The following is a 23,269-nucleotide window of genomic DNA, read 5'->3' on the forward strand; positions in this document are numbered from 1 at the left end:
ACACAGAGCTTTAAAGAGCATTAGTTTATTATCTATTCTCCATGTGTTACCTCGGGAACAGTCTAATTATATACAAAAATTTGGAATGTTGAATAAATGCCGATCAATAAAAACATTTCATTGCCTTTGACACGGGAATCTTTCTAAACAAAACAAAAAAAAAAGTCCCAAATCATAAAGGTTATTGCTAAGTTTGTGTTCATAGAATGCTTTCAAGTATATACACACTTCTTAAAAACTCCAGTCCAAAAAAGAATCTAAAAATATTTACACAATAAATACGTGGGGAACCTCATCTTTTCATTACATCAGTTGAACTGATTCTTTAATGAACTATTAAGAATAGAAAGAATTAACAGAGTTTGCATCAACTCACTGCCGTTTTGAGTAAGTGCTGAAAGATGGGATTTCTTTTCTGTTCAAAAGGTAGTTTAAGAAAAATGCCAGTGTTGTCTCCACCTGCTGAATACCAGTTAGATTAAATTCAGAGGACACCTTTCTCCCACTCTCCGCAAAATCATCTAGATTGACATGTATTTAAGTTTACACACAGACAAAGAAGGAACAAACACATTTCAACCCATTGAAAACTCTGAGGTTTACTGAGTAAAGTCAGTATAATCCATGTTTTATTTGATGGTTAATTTACTAATTTACTGAAGACAAACTTTGGCCAAATGTTTCCATGAGAGGTACTAAACTTCTATAAAATTCTGTTTCTACGGTTCTACCATAGCCAAGCAGTTTTTGATAGAATTGTCCCTTGACAAATCAATCTGAAAATTAAGTAACATAATACAGTTAAAAACTTTTCTTAACATTAAAGCAAAATACAACACAGTATAATACATCAGTGATATAATTAAATGTACTGTAAAATGTATATAAAGTCAGCCCAAGATCAGTAAAGAATCAGTTCTGCTTTTTTGGACTTTTCCCTTCCCAAAGATACAGGTTATGTAGAAGACCAATTTAGGACGTGTCTGTCTATTTTCTTTTCCCTTTAAAAGGCAGTGTGTGATAAGAATAAAATGACTGAAATTAATGAACATGTGATGTGAACATTTCGCCTTTTCAATAAAAAAATAGAAACTAAACAACAAAACACCTCTCAGAAGGGGGAACACTGAAGCCTGCCATTATATAGCTATGTTTCTCATTCTTTTCTTTAAAGATTAACAGCACACAGAAAATAAGTGAATTTTTATCAAAATACAGCACATTTCTGCTAATATATAAAAAAAAAAAAAGTCCTATGTAAATATCACTGAAAATCAACTAAAAAGAATTAAAATATACAAAGAGTTGTTAAAGGGTTTCAATTAAAATTATTGTAACTATACACAGTACATTAAGCAACAGTTAACATCTTTGAAAGAAGTGCAATAACATGGAAGTTCACTTACTTTAAAAGTACTGCCTGTTTATTACCGCTAGCTATGTGTAATTCCTCTCTTGCAGTTCATTTCCCCAAAACTAAAGGAGGCTGGTGTTTTTGCTCGCTTTATTCAAAGCATTTACTTTTGTACACATGGGTCGAAAAGAAAGCAACTTTCACTTGTTTCAAACAATCAACTTGTATGTAAGTAAAAATGAACCGCAATAACTGAATATTGCTCCAATGACAGGCTAATCATTAGCCCTGATTAAAAACAGTTACTGGTCTTCTATGGCACTTTTCCCTGGTCCGTAACAACCTTGTATTAATTAGCACTGCAGATTGTGCAGTCTCTATTGAATTACAAAGGAGAAAGAGAAAAATAAAGTTAATGTTTCTGGTAAACAAAATTAATACAAGCATAATTGAATATTTTACACAGTAATAAGGAACAAAGGCAGCCTGTGGTAAATCACTATTACATTAATACAGTTAGAAACCCTTTAATGACTCTGAAGTGTCTAGTTCACATTTAACGTTACCTGTAGGAACAGCCCTTTAAGAAACATCGTTACAAACTGGTTGGTTGTAAGTATACCCTCCCTTTGCTCTCCATCTCATCAATTCTCCATCACTGTTCAAAGTTTCACAGACTTGCTTTGGTTACCTAGCTCCATGCGTATGGTCTCCTTTTTGATTAACGAGGCAATGCAAAGGCCAAACAAAATCAAGGTGACTTTCATAAGCCTTCCTGCATCATCTACTTTGTGTGTGTGTTTAAGTATATATTACAGGCAACAATCTTAAAACTGGCCATTTCGGTTTTGTTTTAAAAATCTGAAAGGTTAAAATGGAGTACTTTTTATAAAGACAGAAGTATCACCAAAATTGGAGATTTCTACAGCAAAGAAAAATCTCTGGGCACATTTCCACAGTACAGCTGAAAGAAAGTATGTATTGAAGAAAACCCAACTGAACATGAATCACGTGGCAAATGAATAATCAGTGACTACGTTAGGAACGAATCCTGTAGAATATCACAGATTTGTAATTACAGTCTTCCTAAAAAACACCATAATCTTTTATTGCATTTTCTACTGGTAGATGTACGCTCCAGAACTAAATGCTTTTTCTTCTTTATTGATTCCAGATTTGAATAGCAGATAGTTGATTCACCTGACCTTTGTACTGTCCAACCAGCACCACCTTCCATCTACCCATTCATCTATACAATGTGCACATAACAAAGCCAACATTTAATATCCCCTTTCCACATCTATAGAAGTGGTTTCAGCATAACACATTAATATCTGGTGAATAAAAATAAAGGCAATAAACAGCTACAGGACAGACAGCCCTGCCATCTGTCCATTGGCTACAACCTAGGCTTCTTAAAGCCCTGCACAAAGTTTAGTAATGTGTATGAATTATCCAAAAATAAACCTACCATCTGTACAAAACAATAACACAGGTTTGTTCTTGGAGGAGTGATCCTTAGATTGCTATAATGCTTAAAAACAAATTTATTCACCATATGCATTTCCAAAATGATTTCCTGTATGTTCTATACAGTGGTTTTTTCCCCTTTAACCACAAGTTCAGTTTTTCATTTCCTGTACAAATATTGATCATAATTCTTTTCAAGTTCCTTTCATGTATAAAAATAGGCAAAATATTCAGTTTCCCATAAGTCCTTCAATGAATCCTGTTGGCTTTATCCCCATTATCCACAGAATTTATGAAGAAATTTCTCTCACAATGATGAGTTCCACTGCGTTCTGAAAAGTCTTTAGCAAAGATACTGCTTGTCCGTGATCAATATTTATGAAGCTGTATCCATTAGCCTAAAAAGAAATTTTTAGAATTGAAAATGGCAGCCTGATATTTCATGTTAGTTCACTTAAGCTTAAACTAGGTTTAAAGTAACAAAATCCTATATGAATGCAGGTAGTAACATGCTGCTGATTCACTCATTACATGATTAATGTCAGAAGAACACAGAGGTATATGCTATAAGGAATTCAGGGATTCTGTTATCCTTGAAAGAATTTTGTCCCAAAAGAACTGAAAATGTTTGCAAACAACCGAAAGAAAAATCTGAGCTTGAAAGCATCAGCCATTTAATTCTCCAGCCTAAATACAGCCATGCTAAAGAAAAGGAAAGGCAGTAGAAATGATACATCTCCATTTAAATACTAGAAATGGCATTTGTGTTTGATAAATTAAAACATATTTAATCCCCTAACAAAAAGCATTCATAGCATTGGAGTCCTTTCAGGACTTTACTCCCTTTCTCCCATCAGAGTAGATACAATGAACTTTCTCCCATGAGCACAGTATAGCAGTGGGCCATGAGTTCTATGAGTTTTATAGTCTGTGGACATCTTCCAGGACCTTACTGGATAAATCTATGTTCAGATGCCTAAGCCAACTCTCTTTTCAACAGGATGCTGGGCTTGAAATCTTCTGGGGTTACCCCAGCTTCAATTTTCCTATGATCAAACACCTCTGTCACTCCTAAAATGGGCTTGGCAAACATGGTCAGCCCTAAGCAGCCTACAGAAAAGTGTTAAGCTTCTCAAGGCGCATTGCTACAAGTTCATACTCAGTCTGGGTAGTAAAATCTTGTAGAGTGACAGACTGGTCTGTCCATTGCTTCCAGCTCTGTCTTCCACCTTTCTCCCTGAGGGGCTGATCCCTCTTACAGGGACAGAAGCCCTGTCAAATTGTCACCAGAGGTGACAGCTAAGGCCAGCTGTACTCCTTAGCTGCTCCATTTTGGAGAGCTGCGCGCACTCATCCTATTACCTAACACTTACTGTTGCTACCAGATAGACCCTTTGCTATAAAGGGAGTAATCTGTAAATCTGCCTGGGACCACAAAGAAAGTCTGAAATACAGAATGCTCAGAGAGCAAAAGTAGCAATAATCATTCCATGCCATCATCTGTATGGTATGTCCTAACCTAATATGCATCAGTATCTCAAGACTTGCACGCAATTATCTAGACATTGGTCACGTAGAATATTCTGTTTGATATATGCATTAGACATACATTATAATACACTTCTAATGCATGTTTTATGGAAAATGTTGCAATAACAAGCATAGGAGAGTCATCTGGGGAGAGATCATAGACAAATGCAGCAGTTTTTTTATGACTAAACATAAACGAGACAGAATAGGACTGTTGTTATATTGTCACTGAGTTATCATGGTTATAAAGAACATGCAGTTACACCCCCCAAAAAATGTTAGTTATGAGAAATGAAACAGCTTGTAATTGTCTGTAGATGCAAATGCAATGTCTCTCTGAGCTCTTAAAACTAAAAATTCTTCATAAAACAAAAAAGCAAAACCCTAGCAGAGTGCCAGCATGACAGAAAGAAATTCATTACAAATGTCATGGAGATAAATGAAATTCCATAAAATCAAGAAAAATCCATTAAAACAAAAAAATATCCTTCACACACATTCCACTCTATTCCAGGGTTTAGTATGTTATTCTTCCTGTATGTACTGTTGCCCCTTCATTTGAAGTAGTTTACATCAGTAAGAGTGCTAGGGCCCAATGCTAATTTTTTCTTGCCCTAGTCAGGACAAACATATACTTATTTACCACAATCAAAACCAAGTTATCATAAAAATGGAATAATCTGATCTTAGTTCTTTTTGTGTGTGCATGTGTTTGCTAGCTGTTTTTCATTGGAGGGATCATGCAATTTATTTTTGTTTAAGAAAACTGCTCATGGAAGATGGTGGTTTAATTGAGACATGAAGTTTTTGTTTGTCTTTGAGAGAACTGAAATGTAGCAGAACTGACTCCTGGTAAGGAAGTAAGTACCATGGCTCTAGCGACATGGAGAATAATTTTTACCAAGAGATGAGCTCTGCAACTTAAAGGGTAGTTCAGATATCCTGTTAGCCTGTTTCTGTGCAACAGTAAGGTCATATAATCCATTCATCCATTTCCTTGACCCCTCCAAGAATAACCTGTGAGCTCATTAGATAATTTCAAGCAAATCTAATAGAAAAGTGGTCTGAAAAGTATGAACTTCTTGATGAAAAAAAACCCACTGCAGAGCTGCAACAAGAAGCCAGAGCTCCTGAAATAAACTATTTGGCTTGCTTGTGGCAGATGGGGTAGCCAGGAGGCACACACAGCAAGCGCTCAGGTATCAGTCAGCAAAGAAGTGGCTTCTGTCAGTGGTTGTGCATATCCAAGCTGTCAGATGGGAGAGAGGCACTGAAGGCTGACACAGTCTGCAGCAATGCAGTGTGGGGAGAGCAACAGAAAATGGGTATGAGGAGTAACTCATGGAGGTCATACTATTTATTGTTCACAATACTGTATATAAACGACCATAAGTTAAATAAACGAATAAAGTCTAATTAACTTGCTTACATTCCATCGTGAATGACAGCACTGGACTGTTTTTTGCCTTTAAAATTACAAAAATTATAATTACAAAAATATTCAGAATTTGAAAAATGACTCAAATCATAAATGCTTCAGCCCATCTTACTTATCCTAGTAAAATAGGTAGAAAAAAATTAAAAAGCACTACCCCAAAATGCTAGAATGACTTCAGAGAGATACTAGTGATCTATACAAGAATTAAACATTCTGCTTTTTGAAAAGAAACAAATTAAAAATGAACTATTATATAACACAGGCTATATGACTACAGTACCTGAATTATTTTATCCCCAGGTTGCAACAACTTAGATGCTGGTCCTTCAGGTTGTACTCTGGTTACAAATATACCCTTGAAAAACAGAGGTGGAAAACACTTTTGACAATTTATTTCATAAAATTAGGCTGTATAGACGTAATTAAAAACATTTCAATTTTCCATCCTAAACAGAAAAGAATGCAGTATGATTTTATGGCTGCCTTCTTTTCCTGATGCTAAATCCAGGGCAATTGCCTTTACAGGATTACTGAAGGGCAGATGCTGATTTGCCCGATGTGTAACTCAAGCCTCTGTTTAATTTGGCAGATGTATATGTCAAAATGAATTATCAGCCACAGAAATAATGCTATAGGCTAAATCATGTTCTCTTTTAAGAGGCTTCCTAACTGTAAACTCTGTAATTCACTAGCACAAGTCTGTGGCCTTATATCTGGTACGGTCTAAGAAACCTGCAGTGAAAATAATCCTCTGTGTTGTAAAGTGGCTACTACCTCCATTTTCCATAATTTTTCCTCACTCCTCTCCAACTAAGTCCTGGATTTCAGTGGTCTGCATTTGGGGGTTATGTATTTTTCATACATCAGGAAACATTTGTTAATCAGAATGATTTTAAGATACATTACTATAAGATACTCACATCATCTTCAGGTCTGAATGGATTTCCTCTACCACCAACTCCTCCTGATATACTAAATCCCAGTTCTGGATCCTTGTCAATTCTCACTCGAATCTGAGTAGTTACAACCAATAATTAAACGAATACTGTATCTCTTAACATTAATTCAAATCAAGGTTTCTTTGTGCTTAAGTTTTACTCTAACATCACTGCTATTAAAATAACAGTAGTCCACATTGCCCTACATTTGGAGATATTAGATACTATGTTATTAATGTAATGTTCCCAGCAAATATGTGCCCACATGCAAGAACTTGTTATTCCTATTTCTTTGCTACTTCTCACTAAATTTAAAATCAAACCTAGCCCCTACATTCACTCTAAATACTATATAGCCATCACTCTAACTCCTTTCTCTTGACAGAAAAGTTAATTAGAAGACAGTTTTACACAAAAAGTGTATACATTCATTCTACCACAGACTGAAAGCTATCAGTATTTTCCACAAATAACAAAACAATTCAAAGGAAAAATTCAATGTCCAAGAATGGAAAGAATGCTGCCCACAGTGAAGAAGCCATTAGATGCTGTGAAAATTCTTTACTCACATTTGTATGACATATATAAAACTAATAATTATCAGGCAACCGTCAGATATTCTCACTTTTTTATCCTGCTATTGTTTAGGGCTGCACACTTCCTCATTTGCAACTTTTTGAATCGTTCTGGAGCAATGAATAACAGCAAAGTACTCTAAGTTGTATTGTGATTTTGTAATTTTCAGTTACCATAAATAATGAGCTGCTGACAAATAAATGCAGTCAAAAATTAAATTTCTACCTCAGTAAAAAAAAAAAAATGCAAACATTAGCTGCTGGAACAAACTGTTAAAAAAATCTACCACATTTTTCTTTATAACAAACAGATGTCAGTCATTCAAATTACATTTTACCCTTACCTCTTGCTTTACCAGTTCATGGCTTTGTCTGGGAGAACACTGGGACTGGGTATAGGTAGGTTGGTGGGCAACTTTCAACATCAAATAATCAATTAACTGTTCTCTAGATGGATGTCTTCCTACTGATGACTGAGGAGGGAGATGATGGACTTGGCTATAGTTTGCCTGAGGTCTTTGAGGCTGGCACATCTGTCCGTTTGTCAAAGGTATCTGAATGAAATACGAATGCTGTTAATGCCATAGACTTCATACAGACTAATCCGCAATTCTTACTTATTTCAGTATTTCTCATGCTTGATTGTTTTTAATTTTAAAAACATTACTAAAATTTATCTTCTGGATCATGTACAATCACACTCAATTTGCATGAGAGTAATTAGTACTGACCCTATGGGAAAAAAAACAACCTTCTACTGGAACAAACTAGACAAACACTTTTTTCACTGAGTTATCTCAGCTATTTTTTTCTGGTAGTGTAACTGACCATATGGAAACTTGGTTGATTTTTGTTGTAGTTCGCACTTTTCTTGCACAAAATATTTGCAGCAATTCTCAGTAAACTATACACAAATTAGAATTCCTACACATGTAGCAGACAAGTTATATGACCACTGTAACCAAAAAACTGAACAAATTCACTTATAAGCTCAAGCTTTAAAAATCAAAACAATATTAATGATATTTCTTTTGTTAAGATGGATATGGATGGACTGTAAAGACATTCAATACATTCAAACTATTTCACTAAGGACGATGCTGCAGGAAACAATATTTCCTAATGAAACTCCACAGCTTCTGAGATTTATCTAGCTCTGGGCTGAGATATGAAGTACTTTCCTTCTTCCCACAAAGCCTACATAGTCAGTCACCCTTCTGTATGATTCCCACATCCTGAAATTGCCACAGTCTCGAGTTGCAGATTTTTCTGCCTACTACTATCATTCTACTAGTCAGAGGACACAAGGAAATTAAAAGACTCTGTTTCTCGAGGTTATAAATAGCTGAAGTATGCAAATTTCAGTCTTTAACCATGTAATGTAATGCACACAAAGAGTTTATGTTGTTGAGTTTCTATATCAAAGATGGGTGTGCGATTACAGATGAGACAATATTCACTTTAAAAGACTTCCCACTGCCTTTTCTGAAAAACTAAAACATGACAGGAAAACTACATTTTGTGTATTGTCAGAGGTAGAGAGTTTACACAGGCAACGTACATAAAAGACTGTGAAAATTATTAATATTCAATGTCTGTAGAAACTCAGTGGAAATCACTGAAGTTAGAAATCTATTGCTGCACTGTAAGATACATAAATATAGTTTCACTGTAGTAAATCTTGCCTGCATAGATGATCTTTGCTTATAAATACGGACTATGCTACAAATTCTAGTTAACCACTGCAATTTAATCACAACAGGTTTCAAGTTAATTAAGTTCTCTAATTGCAAAATCAGCTTAAATCTGCCTACCTGAAATCATATGCAGTATTCCAATTTCAACATACAACAAATTTTTTTCTGCAAATTTCTTCCTTCCTAATACCCGATGAAGGAAAATGAAAACTATCCACTTCACACAGTTAAAAACAGTTCCATCTACTACCTCAGCATGTATTTCTACAAACAATAAGTACATCCTATCCATGATATCATGTAGCTTATTACCTGCACAGCTATTTTCTTCATGCTGTCTGGAGGAACATCTTTGAGACTAAGTGTAGCAGACGAGTAATTCTGCTTTCCTGAAATGAACACCTCATCTTGACATTGGTCTCCTGAAGTTGAAGCCTGGGGATGCTTTAAACAGAATGCAGCAGTGAAGAAGAATGTCATTGTATTATTCAAACAACTAAAAAGTACTTATAAGGTTTTAAAGTGTCTTTTAAAGTGTTTTATCATTCTTTAATTTTGTTTTTGTTTATACAGAATACATAAATCCTACTGGGGAAGACACCACATTCAGATATTGCTGAATATTTACAAGAACTAGCAATTCCATAGGTGTCTTTGATCACCAATACGCTGCTAAGAAAAGTCAACAAATGCTGAATACTACTCATGCAAGGATTCACATGATAAACAGTTTTCTGGAAAATCTACTCAGGGTACTCAGACTAACGAGTTCTTTCCTCTCATTTTCTTAAGAAATTGTTAAAAACTGTTAGCTCACTGTCTTGAAATTCTGATGTACCCAGCAATAAAGTTCACAGCAGCAGAATTTGTTTGGAAGAAAAAGCAGCATAATAAAATTTTGTTCTATCATTTTCAATTTTGGTTGAATTCAGAATTTCAAACTCTTGTTCACAATATATACAACAAAACCAGACATTTTTATTTTTTGTTCAATCATATATAAAAGCCAATTAGAAAATTCTACTTTACAACATTAATCTGAAACATCTGACAATAAAGTTAAGGCATATGAAGTAATAGCTAAGTATTAAATGCCTATTAAAAAAAATCCAGCACAAATTTTATTCTTTTTATTGAAAGCATTCATCTGTAGAAAGATAGCTATCAGTTTAAAGGTCATTTCTCATAGTTTACTCTTTACCCCTCCATAAATAGCAACAGCCTCCTGTAGGTACTCACTCGAACAATGTGCACACCAGAACCTCTTCCGTCTGCAACACTCAAGGCAACACTACCCTGGCTGCCATGCAGATCCCTAGAGCTGCCATAGTGAAAGCTGCTAACTGCAGCATAATTGGAATTAAAGGACCTAGACAGCATGCTCTGAATAAAGAGGGGACAGATTTAACACAGAGATTAGTGCAGCATGCATAAACCACGAGACATGTTATACATAGACTAATATAGACATATTCCATTGTCATGCAAGATAAAAACCATGCAAGAACAGTGTCACTGTGAGGTATAAAACACAACTCAGTGTCTCCTATTTTTACCTTTATTTACTGTAAATCAGCATGCAATCAGCAGCTTACATGCAGAGTTACATGTAAATAAAGTCATTCCAATGTTCATGTGTTTGGAAACAACACAGGTTCACAGCTTGTCAAAATTTCTACATTTTCAATAAATTTGCAACGTATCAAGTATATTGTGGGAAGAACAGCTGGCAGTCAAGACAGACCTGTGAAAAATCATTTAATTACCAGTTGTTACTATTTTGTCTTATTTTCCCCTCATTACTGGTACAGTACAAATAATAACTTACACAGATACAGAGATTTGACAATTAAGGAGCCTCATAAAAAAATAAACAAACAAATATATGTATATATATTCCCATGCCACTGCAGGTGGACAAGAAAGTAACAAAGCTCACAAACAGGATTGCTGTTTGGTTTTGAGCTACACTGCTTTGCAGACAACCTGACCTCTGCTAATACTGGCCAGGGTGACCGAAACAAAGCAGTGGATGTTACCATTTTGACACCACAGACTTTTGTAGTTGCAAGGACAAAACAAAAAGATTGTGCAGATGGAAACCCCCTCATATCCCACCTGACCAATAAAATAATTATAAAACTCATGAAAAAATCACAGAAAAAAATGGTAATAGTAAGAGATATGCCACGAAACATCAAACCCAAAACTGTAAAAAAGTTGTAGCTTAACACAAGAGATTTCCAGTGACTAGTGTAGGAAGCATTCTTCCTGTACCTATTTTTAGCTACAAAGAAAGAAACAGGGGCATTTGGATAAAGAGCAGTATCCCTATAAATCTACTTTTCATCACAGGCACTATGAAGGTTGCACATTTCTTTAGATAGTCTCTGGAGACTGCTGCACCAGAGAAGATTCTCCAGAAAGATGAGTATGCAGATGACACCAAAAAACCTCTCTAACTTTTGATAAATCCCATTTCAGGTACTTTAGACTAAATAGATACTAACCAATATACATACCATGGCCCCCTGTATTTTTTTTTTCCTGAAAGTTTAATAGAAGCCTGTAACTCAGAAGTCGCTGAGGAACACTAATTAAATGCTACATCATATCAAGAAAAAATGTCTATATATTATTTAAGAATTCTGTACATAAATCAGTATTTATAGTGAATAAGCAGACTAATGTAATCAGCTTAGATTCAGGCAGCTAGAAGTGCAGATTTGGTGCTTTCTAACACTCTTTGTGAATGCCAGCAGTCAGAACATTCTCTATTTCGCTGCTTATAAAAGAATTAAATAAACATCTTTCTAGAACTGAAGTTCCTTAAGGAACTTACTTTAGGTGCAAGATGATAAACAGTTGAATTTACTTAGGAAAATTTCTACTGGATAATGTAGTAATTTTAAGTCTGCCTGGAGTCTGCATTTTGCAATATCCACCTTAAAAAATTTTTTCTAAGATAAAATGTGTATATCCTGGCCCTTAAAGGACTTCTAAATAAAGTCACTGTATTGCTGCTTTGAGACATTTAAGGCAAAGCAATTGCTTCTTGTCCTCCCACTTACCTACACGCTCCACAGTTTTGCACTTGACATTTTCTATGTAAATTTCTTACGGCTTGCTTGTACAATACATGCCACTGCTACCACTCCATGCTCTACCATACATACAGTACAAAAAGCATATCCTCAACTTCCACTTTGTTCCAATAGTCAATTCACATCAATCTGATGTAGCCTTTGCTATTTCGGTACAGAATAGGAACTAATAAAATTCAAATATCTACACTGAACAAGACATATGCTTATCTTAGAATAGCCTTAATTGGTAACTTAACTTGTAAGCCTAATTATCAGGCCTCTTTTTTAACTTTCATTTTTGTTATAAAGTACTTAGATGCCATTTCTAAGTAGAAATCTCTTCACTTTTCATTCTCACCTTGGCTATCTGATTTCTTATTTGACTGGAAAAAGTATTCTCAAAGTGATTTGGGAATATCTGAAATACTTGGAAGTAATGCTTTAATGTCTTGATAAATAAAAGCATGCAAGAAAAAAAATCCCTTTGTTTGAAATCTTGTGGAATTCTAATATTGGACTCTTTATCCTAATGAAGAGCAACCTAAACATTATGAAACTATTCTCTGTCAGTCATAAAGGAATAAAAAAAAAAGGTATCACTAATCATGCCATAAATGCACCTTTAGGAAGTGATAATATGCTATTAAAGAATTACTAAAGGAGTATTACTTATACGACAATTTAAACAATACTGTCAAAATGTTAGCAGTCAAAACTTTGCTGTTTATTTTCAAATGCACTTTTTGTTGTTGTTGTTTTTGTTGTTGTTTTCTTTTTTTTAAATGTTGTTTCAATCCATTGATGGTTTAGTAGTCTGTTCAAAACACAAACAAATCTGAAATCAAAATTTAAAACTAACGGGTACTGGATGCTACTGCGTATGCACCATTCCACTAATCCATCAGTTTCAAAACGTTCCTTAGGCTGTGATCTCACAAGCATTTAGGCACCTTGTTTTATTTGTGCACAGAGCTACTGAAGTTCTTTTCTTTGATATTACACAACCTCAACTTGGAAAGACTGTGAGGCTATACTAATTAAAATATTTTTTCACATTATGGACATAGAGAAACAAATAATAGTGAAAAACATCTAATGTGATTAAAATTGCAACCCTGTACCTCTTTATTTCCTTGAAGAAGCCACTGTACACTGGGAACTTTCATAACCAATCCACCTATATTTTAGTTTCTGAATAGGAAAGTAAGTATCTACTTTTATGACTTGTTTTTTGAAATTCTTGCTGTTCTAAAGAGATAGTAAATGATCAAGATTAATAAAATAGAGCACTTAATTCCAGATGAAATTATAAAAGCAAGCAAATATGCATCTGATAAACTCCCAAGAAATCCACAACGAAAAAGGAAAATACATAACTGACAGACACACTGTTTCTACCAACTCAAGTATAAATAAAAGATATTTGCAGGTAACTCTTACAGATATTTACTATCTGTAGTTTAAGGGTGAGAAATGTCTCTACACAATAAAATGTATGTTATTTGAATACTGTAAAAAGACAGTATCTTAGTTCAAATTCCTAAATGAAAGCTTTCAACAAAACTAGAAAGTTACTATTACTTGTCAGGAAAACCAACAAGTCTCACTTGAAGAAGGGAGTATGATGAAATACATTACTGTTCTTACAAGCTCACCTGTACACGGAATTTAAAAGCTTTGGTGATGAGGGTGAGGAAGCAGAATTCACTGTACATTTTCCTACAGTTTACTACATATAACCACTAGGGAGCAGCTTGAGATCTGAAGAGATCTTCTCTATCCCGCAATAAAAGAAGCTTTGCATTAGATAAGCAAATTATTTCTGCAGAATACATGCTAAAGAACTATTTACAAATGGTCCTATAAAAGATATTCACTTTCCTTCAGGCAGGTGGATTATTTTAGCTCATGAAAAGATGGTCCCTTTAATTTTGTCAAAGGAATTACAGATTCTGCTTACTTGGCTGGAATCTGCTATAAATCATTTTTACAGGACTTAAAATATATTTCCTCATGCAAACTAACCTCTTCAATTTTTTTTAGTTTTACCTTAATCAGATGATAAAAAATCTAATCAATACAAGAATTTTCAAAATTCTCCAATTCTGTCCCACAAGCCTTCCCCTACCTACATTTTACAGAAACTAAGCTAACAGGCACTCCAGGAGCCTCACACACCACCACTGCTCTCCAACCACCAAAAAAAAAAAAAAAAAAAAGGTACCCCTAATCAATAACCCAAAACAAAAGAACAAAACTAAAAACACCATAAATACTTTTTGTAGTAAGTACTGGAAAATAATTTAAAAAGTTATTAATTCAATAGCAGACTCAAGAGTCAAACTAAGTTTAGACTATTAACCCATACTGTTGAGTACAATAGGCAAGTAGATATGAATTATATACTCATCGTAATGTTTAAATCTTGTATACTTGTTTTTATCAGTATTATGTCTTATGCTTTAAAAGAAAGGGAAACACTTTTATAAATCAATGAGTTTTGTCAAAGAAATTTCCAACAAATGTTTGTTCTCTAAATGAAGCTTTCACTTCTTCAAATAAATACTTTTTTTTTTTCCTCCAGACTTCATAACACTTCAGAAGTCTGTTTTGTACATTAGGCTCCCATACTAGAAATACATTTTCATACCTGAAATTGTTATTCTAAAAGAACAAAGAAATACCCAGTGAATTTCTAGAATTTCTACATTATCATATTTGCCAGCTACCATTCAGGATCGTATCTGCATTTCTCATTGTTTAATTTTCTTTTTTTTTAAGTAATAATACACCAGAAAATATAAAGTTGACAATTATATGCATATTCACTTTAAACTCGTAAGTCTTAGACTGCTAAGTAAAATATTCTTTAAAATGCTTTAAGGACAGGGAAAAAAGAAGCAGACACACAGAAGGCACACTACTAATATATGTTAGATAGATGCACAGTGAGGAATCCAGGAGCAACTATTCCATATTGTTCTAGTAGGAAACAGTAATTAATGTTTACATAAAAAGCATGGAAGAAAAAATATGAACAGATAAATATGGAATAAAGTCAGTCCATCTATTTCTTTTCAGTCCAGGTGACTAAACTGCTATGATACCTGGACAGTTTTCAACTATGTAATAAACATCGTCCCTAACATGTGAAATGCAGACAATGTAAGAATTAACTAAAACCAAAAAGCTTTGGCAGTGCACTAAAGGTTTAAGATAAGATATATGCATCAATGGGAATATAACGCTAGAATATGCACCTCCGGTTAGGATTGGAACATTGAGAGGCCTGTGACAGCCTTGTAGACAAAGAGTCCAGCACACCTCAACATAGTATGTTGCCTTAAAATATCTTGCTTTACGTGACGCAAAATGGATCACAAGAACAGCTGCAACTCTTGTGTAGACTTGGAAAACAAGCATCTCTTCTTACAATTAGGAATTATGCAGATTAAACAAAACCAAATTCACTTCCCTTCCAAGGAAACAGAATCAGGCTGATGACATCCGTGCAAATATTTAGTGATGTGACTTAACAGTGGTTCAGCTGGACAGCATAGCATATTACATTCTTCCAGTCTCTGCTACATTTCTTTCAAGATGCACAACTGTTCACATCAACTCAAATTTTTGATAGCATTAAGGTACATAAAGAATCCTGTTCATCATCTCTAGTTATATCAAAATCTCCTGTAATTTTCTGAAATGAACAAGATTTTTATGTGCTCTCATCTCAGAGTTATAAATATTCATTCAACAATCTGTCAAACATCCAACTTCAAAAGACAACTAGCTTGGAGGCAAATAAATGTTAATTGTAGATTTTTCAGTTCCTCAGCATTGGAATGTAATACCGAATATATTTTACTGATTTCCTTGTTCTCAAAATGAAGAAGTATGGGAAAAATGCAGAAGAGCAAGCTCAGGAAGGGTAACAGAATAGTATAATATAAAGACAATGTTATATTAAGAACAAAAATTACCTGACCTAAAAGAGCTGGACTTGCAGTCCAGAAGGCCAACTAGACATACAATGTATTCAAAGGTAATTGGGCTAAGCTGGCAAGTATGATGTAAAAGCAACAGGGACCTTTTTCTTCGGGGAGAAACTTCACTTACAGACTGTTTTTCAGATATTCAGCATAAACATAAACATGTTTACCTTTTAAAAAAAAGTAGTAGTACAAAAATATAATTTTACTGGTCATTTAAAGCAGTTTAAAACATAGATATTTAACATGCTTCAATTACAGGAAAGTAGAAAAATTAAAATTGTTTTTACCTTTTCTAGCTTTTTAGCCTCAATATGTCGCAGCACCTGTTCCCTCCAGTCATGAGGGACTTTACTTTTTCCTGTAGGGTCTAACAAAGAGTGCTCAGAGTTAACTCTTGGATTTGACCTCTTTGAAGGGCTAGTCCGAGAATAATTAAAGTCACTAACTGACATAGTTCTTTCTGGTATTTCATTCACTGACGGACGAGCACTCTGTGGTCGAGGTACATTTGGACCGTCAATGCTGTATGTCCTGGCAGAAAGAGGTCTCTGCTGCCCTGACATTAGTGGTGGAGCTCTTCCCATTGAATGCAGATCTCTGTATGTTAAATAATCCCCGTCAGGAACATGGGCCCGCCTCGAAGGTCCAGCATCACCAACATTTACAGAAGCAGTAGAGGATACACTGCTCTGCCTCTGAAGAGTGTGTCTTGTTGCTCCTGGGAGCAGTCTATCATTTGGTGGAACAGCCCACATGTCTACATGTCTCCCAGCCATTCTCTGGTGAGTGCTATATGCAGCAGTGGCGCGGACATTGTTGTGATTGGAGAAATTCATATTGGCAGAATGCTTTACATAGCTAGGTGCTTCTGTGCTGTCAGATCTCAGCAGACGTGAAGGAGGTAAGTTGCTTTGTTCTACTTGGGTGTTTTGTTTCTGGGGCCACAAGGTGTCTTTTGCTGTTGCACTGCTGCTGTACTGAATATTATACTGAGGAGCGCAAAACATCTGTGCGCCACCTGTCACTGCTCCTCTCACTACAGTAGCACCTTCAGGATTGTGATTTGAGTCCAACTTGAAGGCAGTTTTTGTAGATGATATTAAATCAGATGACGACGATGATCCAGGAAAAACCTGTAAAGGCTGATCGTACAGAAGAGTAGCAGATTTACTCCTGACTATGTTTTTCCCATCTGCACTACCAGATGAAGATTTTACTACTGAGTTTGGCTGTGGAGATCCACTGTCACTGACAATATCGTAGACTTTCAGACCACCAGGGTCCATACTGGTGATGCTGTGAGATTTCATCACAGGACCACTTCTCTGTGGTGACAAATCTTCAGTGCTCCGTGAAATAGACAGCTCAGTGGAAGAGTTGCCATCAACTGCAGTGCTTCTCAGTAGCTCATCTTTACTGGGAGACTGTACTGATTCCTCAGGATGTCCATTTAATTTATTTATAGGAAATTTATTTCCATTTTCCAAGTGCTCACCTTCATCTTTCATAGTATTGTTCATAAAGCCCTTTACTGATGCTACTTCCTGTGGTTTTTCTATGGGAACTGGCACTGCTTCTTCACTAACCAGTTTATTGATATTCATATTTATTTGGTCTAATTTATGAGTCTCCTCTGTAGGACTACTTAGTTCAACTCCTTTTCCTATCAGACCTATTCTTTCTTCAATGCTCAGTTCATATTCAGCCAGATTTGTAACTTTCTCTTGCACATTTATTTTCTCTTCTGCAGTAATGTTCAAATCACCTCCGTTTTGCAGAAGATTATTCAAATTTTCATCTTCTTGCCTGAAAGAAAACTCAAATGATATTCTAAAGGGACTCAAGATATTCCTTCAAGAAACTTTAGAAAAAATGATATGCAACACAGCTACACTGTACACACAAGATGAAGACCAATTTACGAACAAATTTATGATTTGCTATCTTACCATTACAAAAATATGTTATACAGAGGGTTTCCCTTGCAGGCTGTCATTAGCATCATGGTTTGATTTCAGACAGCGTATGGGAACTGTGAGGTCACGGCCTCAACCAATGATTGAGCACCTGCTAAAGGGACACATTCAGCCCTGGGAGCACAGGTGGAAGCAATTCTCCAGTGCGAACAGAAGGGCAGACCCGGGCTCCACCCCTACCTAGCTACATTTACAGACTGGCAGACACAAGGGAAGTGTCTTTACTTGGGTATTTCCTCCTTTAGAGTTCTTAGCACGCCCTGATCCTTAGAAACAAGTAATTCCTTCTTTATTATCAGATTGCCATCTCTGCCTTTCTTGAGTGATCCAAAACTGGTTTAAAGCAGATATATCACCTACTGCCTATCCTTACTTAACTTTCACTGGAATAATTAAAGATAGTTCAAAAATCTTAAAAACTATAAAGCAATGATAACTTAAATTTCTTATAAAGTACTTCCAAGCTCCGTGACAACTATAGATCAAATTCTTGCTTTCACTGACACACACACACAAAAAAAGTCAGAAACTTTTAAGTCTATTCTGCAGAAGATTCTAAAAGCTTTTTGACAGTTATGTTAGCAATCAAATGGATCTTCAATACTTTCAACGTTTTGCAAATAATAACAGAGCTTTTAAAATGGCATATGGAATTATTTTGCAGGGATAGCATAAATTAAGGATGAAATCATTATACCCTACTATAACAAGAGATGGAATCATATCTTTCGTATTAAAATTGGTCTCTGAACTTGTCCTGTTTTTTTGTTGCTTTTTTCTTGTAAAAACACTACTTCACTACTTAACCTCATTTTAAAATATTAAAACTTAAGATTATCTAATGAATAATTAATTAAAGGAATAGACATGTAATATGAAAGATTGAATAACATTTTATGATTATTCTTGCTTAGTTTTATACAGTATTTTACAAACCTGATCTTGGATAAAACACCAGCATGTGTCTCTTTGTCTGGCGAACAGGGAGAAATATCTTGGCTACTATCAGTATTTAAGGAAACAGAATCTGACATTCGAGATGGAGAGGAACAGTTGCTGTTATTTTGATTACTGTTGTGGGTAGCTTCATCTGATAAGGAATCAGCATCTTTTGAATCATCTGTAACAAAAAACAATGCTACTTTAGTTACTAGATATAGACATCCGTTTAACTGCCATTTAACATGTGTAAGTCACAGGGTTAAAAAAAATAATACACTGTTCCTCAATGATACTTATTAGCTTAAGTGTTAGTTTCCAGTGACACCTTTGCAAACTTTTTATAAAATCAGAGAAGACTGCTGGCAATAGTTCCTATTACTTTTGAAATACCTGGTTCAACGTAAACAGTACTCACCTTTTAAAATTAAACTTGCCAAGTTTCCTTGGCATAAACTAGTGTTGCATCATTTATTTCCCTAACATATCCATCAAATGATGTTTTTACAGTTTTTACTGCTTTTACAATAACTCCAAACTTTTCAGTTGCATTAGTCTGTTAACCCCAGTGAAAACAAAGTACACTGCTTCAAATACAGGATTTTTAGAGATTACACAATTCTTCCTTTTTAGCATTAAATCGTCTTTAAACAGCTATTTAATGCACCAAACAGTTTGGAAAGAACTAGATCACTCAAACTGTATGTAGTCTTATAAGTTAAAAGAAAAAACAAAAAAGAAAGATGAGTGTTCTTCTGCATGGTTGGAATGTAATGCATTCCCATACTTTACAGATCACACAAGACATATTCAGAATTATTTATACTTGTCTATACTGATTAATGTATGCACACTTAAATACTGTATCTGTGTAAAAATATTTGATTCTGACATAAGCAAACACATGCAAATCACTTTTTTTTTTTAATTTTGCTTCAAGACAGTTATGGGTGCTAAAAGCATACTTTTTTAGAAACTTATTTTTATCTACAGAGATGAGAGAAGATTTTTGACTTAGTAACTTCAGCCAGGTATAAAAGCTCAAATACAACATTAATGAACATCTTTTTTTTTTTTTTTTCCAGAGAATTGTGAAGTGGATGGAGTTGGAAAAAACCTCAAAGATCACCTCTTTCCAATCCCCTGGCATAGACTTTTGGATTGCCATTCACAAGCTCACGTTGCCAAGAGCCCTATCAAACCTGGCCTTGAATGCCTCCAGAGACAGAGCATCCTCAGTTTCTCTCGGCAAACAATCCCATCATTTTTGATAAAAGAATTTACTGATAATATTGAATGTAGACTCTTCTGGCTACCACAGTGGCTTTTCCTACACCCTCAAAAAAAATCTTATCTTCTTACATACAACAGCCAGAAAAGTTTGTTGTGTTTTTTGTTTTTTTTCCCTGGAAAGTACTGGACTGGGAAGACCATATGGAGCAAAATACATTTGCTCTCAGACTTAAAAATTTAAGTTTCCTCTGAAGGAAATGGTTATCCAGACTGAAATTATCTTCCAGAGAAGTAATATAAACCTAAGTTTATTATTTAATAAAAACAATGATCAGATGTTTCTTATGAGAGGAAAGAAAAATAATAAAAGAGTGAAGTTACGCTGGGGAAAGAGCTCCAACAAGAGAAGTTTATTCTTTAAACTTAGGAAGAGAGCACAGCTTCTCTGTGACATTTAAACAAGTGATATTGCTGCCAACAACAGCAGCAATAATAAAATCTGGGAGAAGGAGGAAGTATGGAACATTTTCAAGATAAATACCATTTTCAATTCTCCTGAAACATATTGAGTGTATTCAAGCTAACATTTCTCAAAAACACAAAAAATTCTTTTTCCCCTCTGACTTTAAACTGATTTAAAAAATTATCAAAATGGGAATGTCAGCACAGTCTATCATACTCAAAATACAACAGGATTCTTTCCTGTATTCACAGAATAAAAAAATTATACCAATTTGGAAGCGAGCCACAAGGATCACAGAGTACAACTCCTGGCTCCACCTGGGAACATTTAAAATTCAAATCCTATGCATGAAACCATTGCCCAAATGCTTCTTAACCTCTAGCAGCCTGGGCCGTGAATGCTGTATCAGTGGGATCATGTTTCAATGCCCAGCCATTCCCTGGATGAACTTCTTCCTAATCCCCAACCTGACTTTCCCCTGACACAGCTCCATGCCTTTCCCTCAGATCCTGTTGCTGTGACCAGAAAGAATTGCTCAGCACTTTCTTTTACTGCTTAATTTCAAGAAGCTCCATCTCTGCTAAGCTAAGCCAGTTTTCTCCTTTGCTTGACTTCCAACATTTGGAATGGCCTGCTCCTGGGCTCTTAAGAGTAATGGTGCTTAAAAAGTGACCAGCACTGATGGACCCCAATGTTGTCAAAAGTAATCCCCCGAAGGACTTTGCCAACTAGTTCTCTGAGCTAGGTCTCAAGCCTGCTCTCCCCACATCCAAGGCTGAAGTCTTGGTGGTAGTTTTCCACCTTTCACTCAAATACTTCATGGTCACTATGGGCAAGATGGCTTCCAATCAACACTTCTCCCACGAGACTCTCTATGTTTACAGCAAATTAATTGCTTAACTAGAGAAATGGTCATCTTTCTGTTAACACACATATTTAATCACCTTTTACATCATTTAAATGGAAAAAACTAGCCATGTTGAGTCAAGGAATTATTAGAATTGCAGAATGCTTCTTTTTATGGTATCTAACCTTTTTTATTGTTGCTAAGAGCTACCACTTTTGGTTGGTTGATAGAAGTTTCTATCAGTGGTGGTCGCATCTCTGCCATTTTCATCTCTTCATCAGAAGAGAGTTCTTCTGACTCCTGTTAAAGGAAGAACAGTTTTATATAGACAGCATTTTAAATAAGTGGCTAAAGGTTAAGTAAAACTGATATAAAAGTGTTTAAAAAGGTAAAACTGTTACCCTATCTGATAAACAGTGAAGGTAAACAAATAACATAGGCCTAGCCTAGCAACTGTGCAGTGCAAATCAAATGAATTTAGTAACATTTTCCACTGAATTATCTTTAAGAAGCAGCCCATACACATTTGCTTTTTGTGTGATGAACTCCACGGGAATGATAGTCAAACTGATGGTAACCTTAACTTGGGTTTTTATTTTGAAATTTACGGTGAGGTAAAATTTCAAATGGAAGATAAATTATTTAACTTCAAGAATAAAAGATTCTGAATACATCTAGGCTAGAAATCACTAGTATCCTAACCATCTGACAGATCTCAGTACTATTCTGAAAAAAATAAACTGACAAAACCGCCTGCAAGAGGAGCCATGCAATAGATTCAGAATTCTACTGTCTGGCCTACATACTCCTGTCATCTTCAAGAAAGTAATTTTTTTTCAGTAACATTCCGTAAAGAAAAATTACCTTAAGTAAAAATTTTGTTTCAGTAAGCATACTACAAAATAGAATGCAAACTGCAAGACGAAATCTGTCAATGTTCACTTTTTCTTAAAAGTTTCAGGACATCTAATATGTAGAACCTTCTGGAGTACAACCAATTCCATGATACTAACTACGAGGCCACTTCTTTGGACTACAGTCAAAGACAGTAAAACTGAGTGAAAAGTAGCAAACATGATGTGACCAACTTTATAACAATCCTGTTCCTCTGTAATAAGAACAGATAACCTCTTTGCTACCTCTGCAAGATTGCCCTTCCCCTTAGGTTATGACATATAATGTGTAATTAACATTGAAAGGAAAAGCTTTTAAGCATATGAAGTTACATGGATTGAGACAAAGATACGAGCAAGTTACTATAAGGAATTCAGTATCAGCAGCTGACTATATACTACTGCCTGATTTCCTTACTGGCATACAGCCAGATTTAGAGAATGACTGCTGCTGGACAACTAGTATGATTTGTTTGAAATCATATTTTTGAACTAAAGAAAACTGTCAGAACCAGTATTTTCAGAAAGCATGTAACAGGAACATGCAAGGGAGGAAAAGACTCAGCAGCAGGCAAAATGGCTTTCCATAAAACCTCTTCATCACATGATAAATGCAAACTCCATTGCTTGTGCATCACAGACAAAAATAATCAACTCATGAAACTACTGAAAAAAAAAGAAAACATTTTACATGTTGTGACTGGCAAGTGATTGACCAACAAGTTAAAAAATGTTATTAATGCTGAAACATCTTCTAAATTAAAAAACACATATGATGTTTGTCACAGATGTACGAGTTCAGAAAGTAAAAGTGTCTCATTTCTGTAATACAAGT

General features: G+C 35.1%; 1 protein-coding gene across 3 annotated transcripts in view; it reads right to left on the reverse strand.

Annotated features, from left to right (window-relative positions):
• Nucleotides 1-607: 607 nt before the first annotated feature.
• The window catches only part of ERBIN (erbb2 interacting protein), a 107,180-nt gene continuing 84,518 nt past the window's right edge, over nt 608-23,269 (reverse strand). For 2 of the 3 annotated variants that reach the window (XM_065739769.1, XM_065739767.1), the window contains 9 exons: nt 21,727-21,841; nt 18,996-19,179; nt 16,371-17,889; nt 10,242-10,385; nt 9,315-9,446; nt 7,650-7,859; nt 6,713-6,805; nt 6,073-6,147; nt 608-3,222 (listed from right to left, as the gene is read on the reverse strand). In XM_065739769.1, coding sequence (XP_065595841.1) covers nt 3,115-3,222; nt 6,073-6,147; nt 6,713-6,805; nt 7,650-7,859; nt 9,315-9,446; nt 10,242-10,385; nt 16,371-17,889; nt 18,996-19,179; nt 21,727-21,841 — 2,580 coding nt within the window. In that variant the 3' untranslated portion in view covers nt 608-3,114. The remainder of the gene's footprint in view (nt 3,223-6,072; nt 6,148-6,712; nt 6,806-7,649; nt 7,860-9,314; nt 9,447-10,241; nt 10,386-16,370; nt 17,890-18,995; nt 19,180-21,726; nt 21,842-23,269) is intronic. The other variant, XM_065739768.1, reaches the window with a different exon arrangement.

This window comes from Cyrtonyx montezumae, unplaced genomic scaffold (assembly GCF_038088225.1).
Source record: "Cyrtonyx montezumae isolate F1298 unplaced genomic scaffold, pur_monq_1.0 scaffold_25, whole genome shotgun sequence".
Classification (NCBI taxonomy): Eukaryota; Metazoa; Chordata; class Aves; order Galliformes; family Odontophoridae; genus Cyrtonyx; species Cyrtonyx montezumae.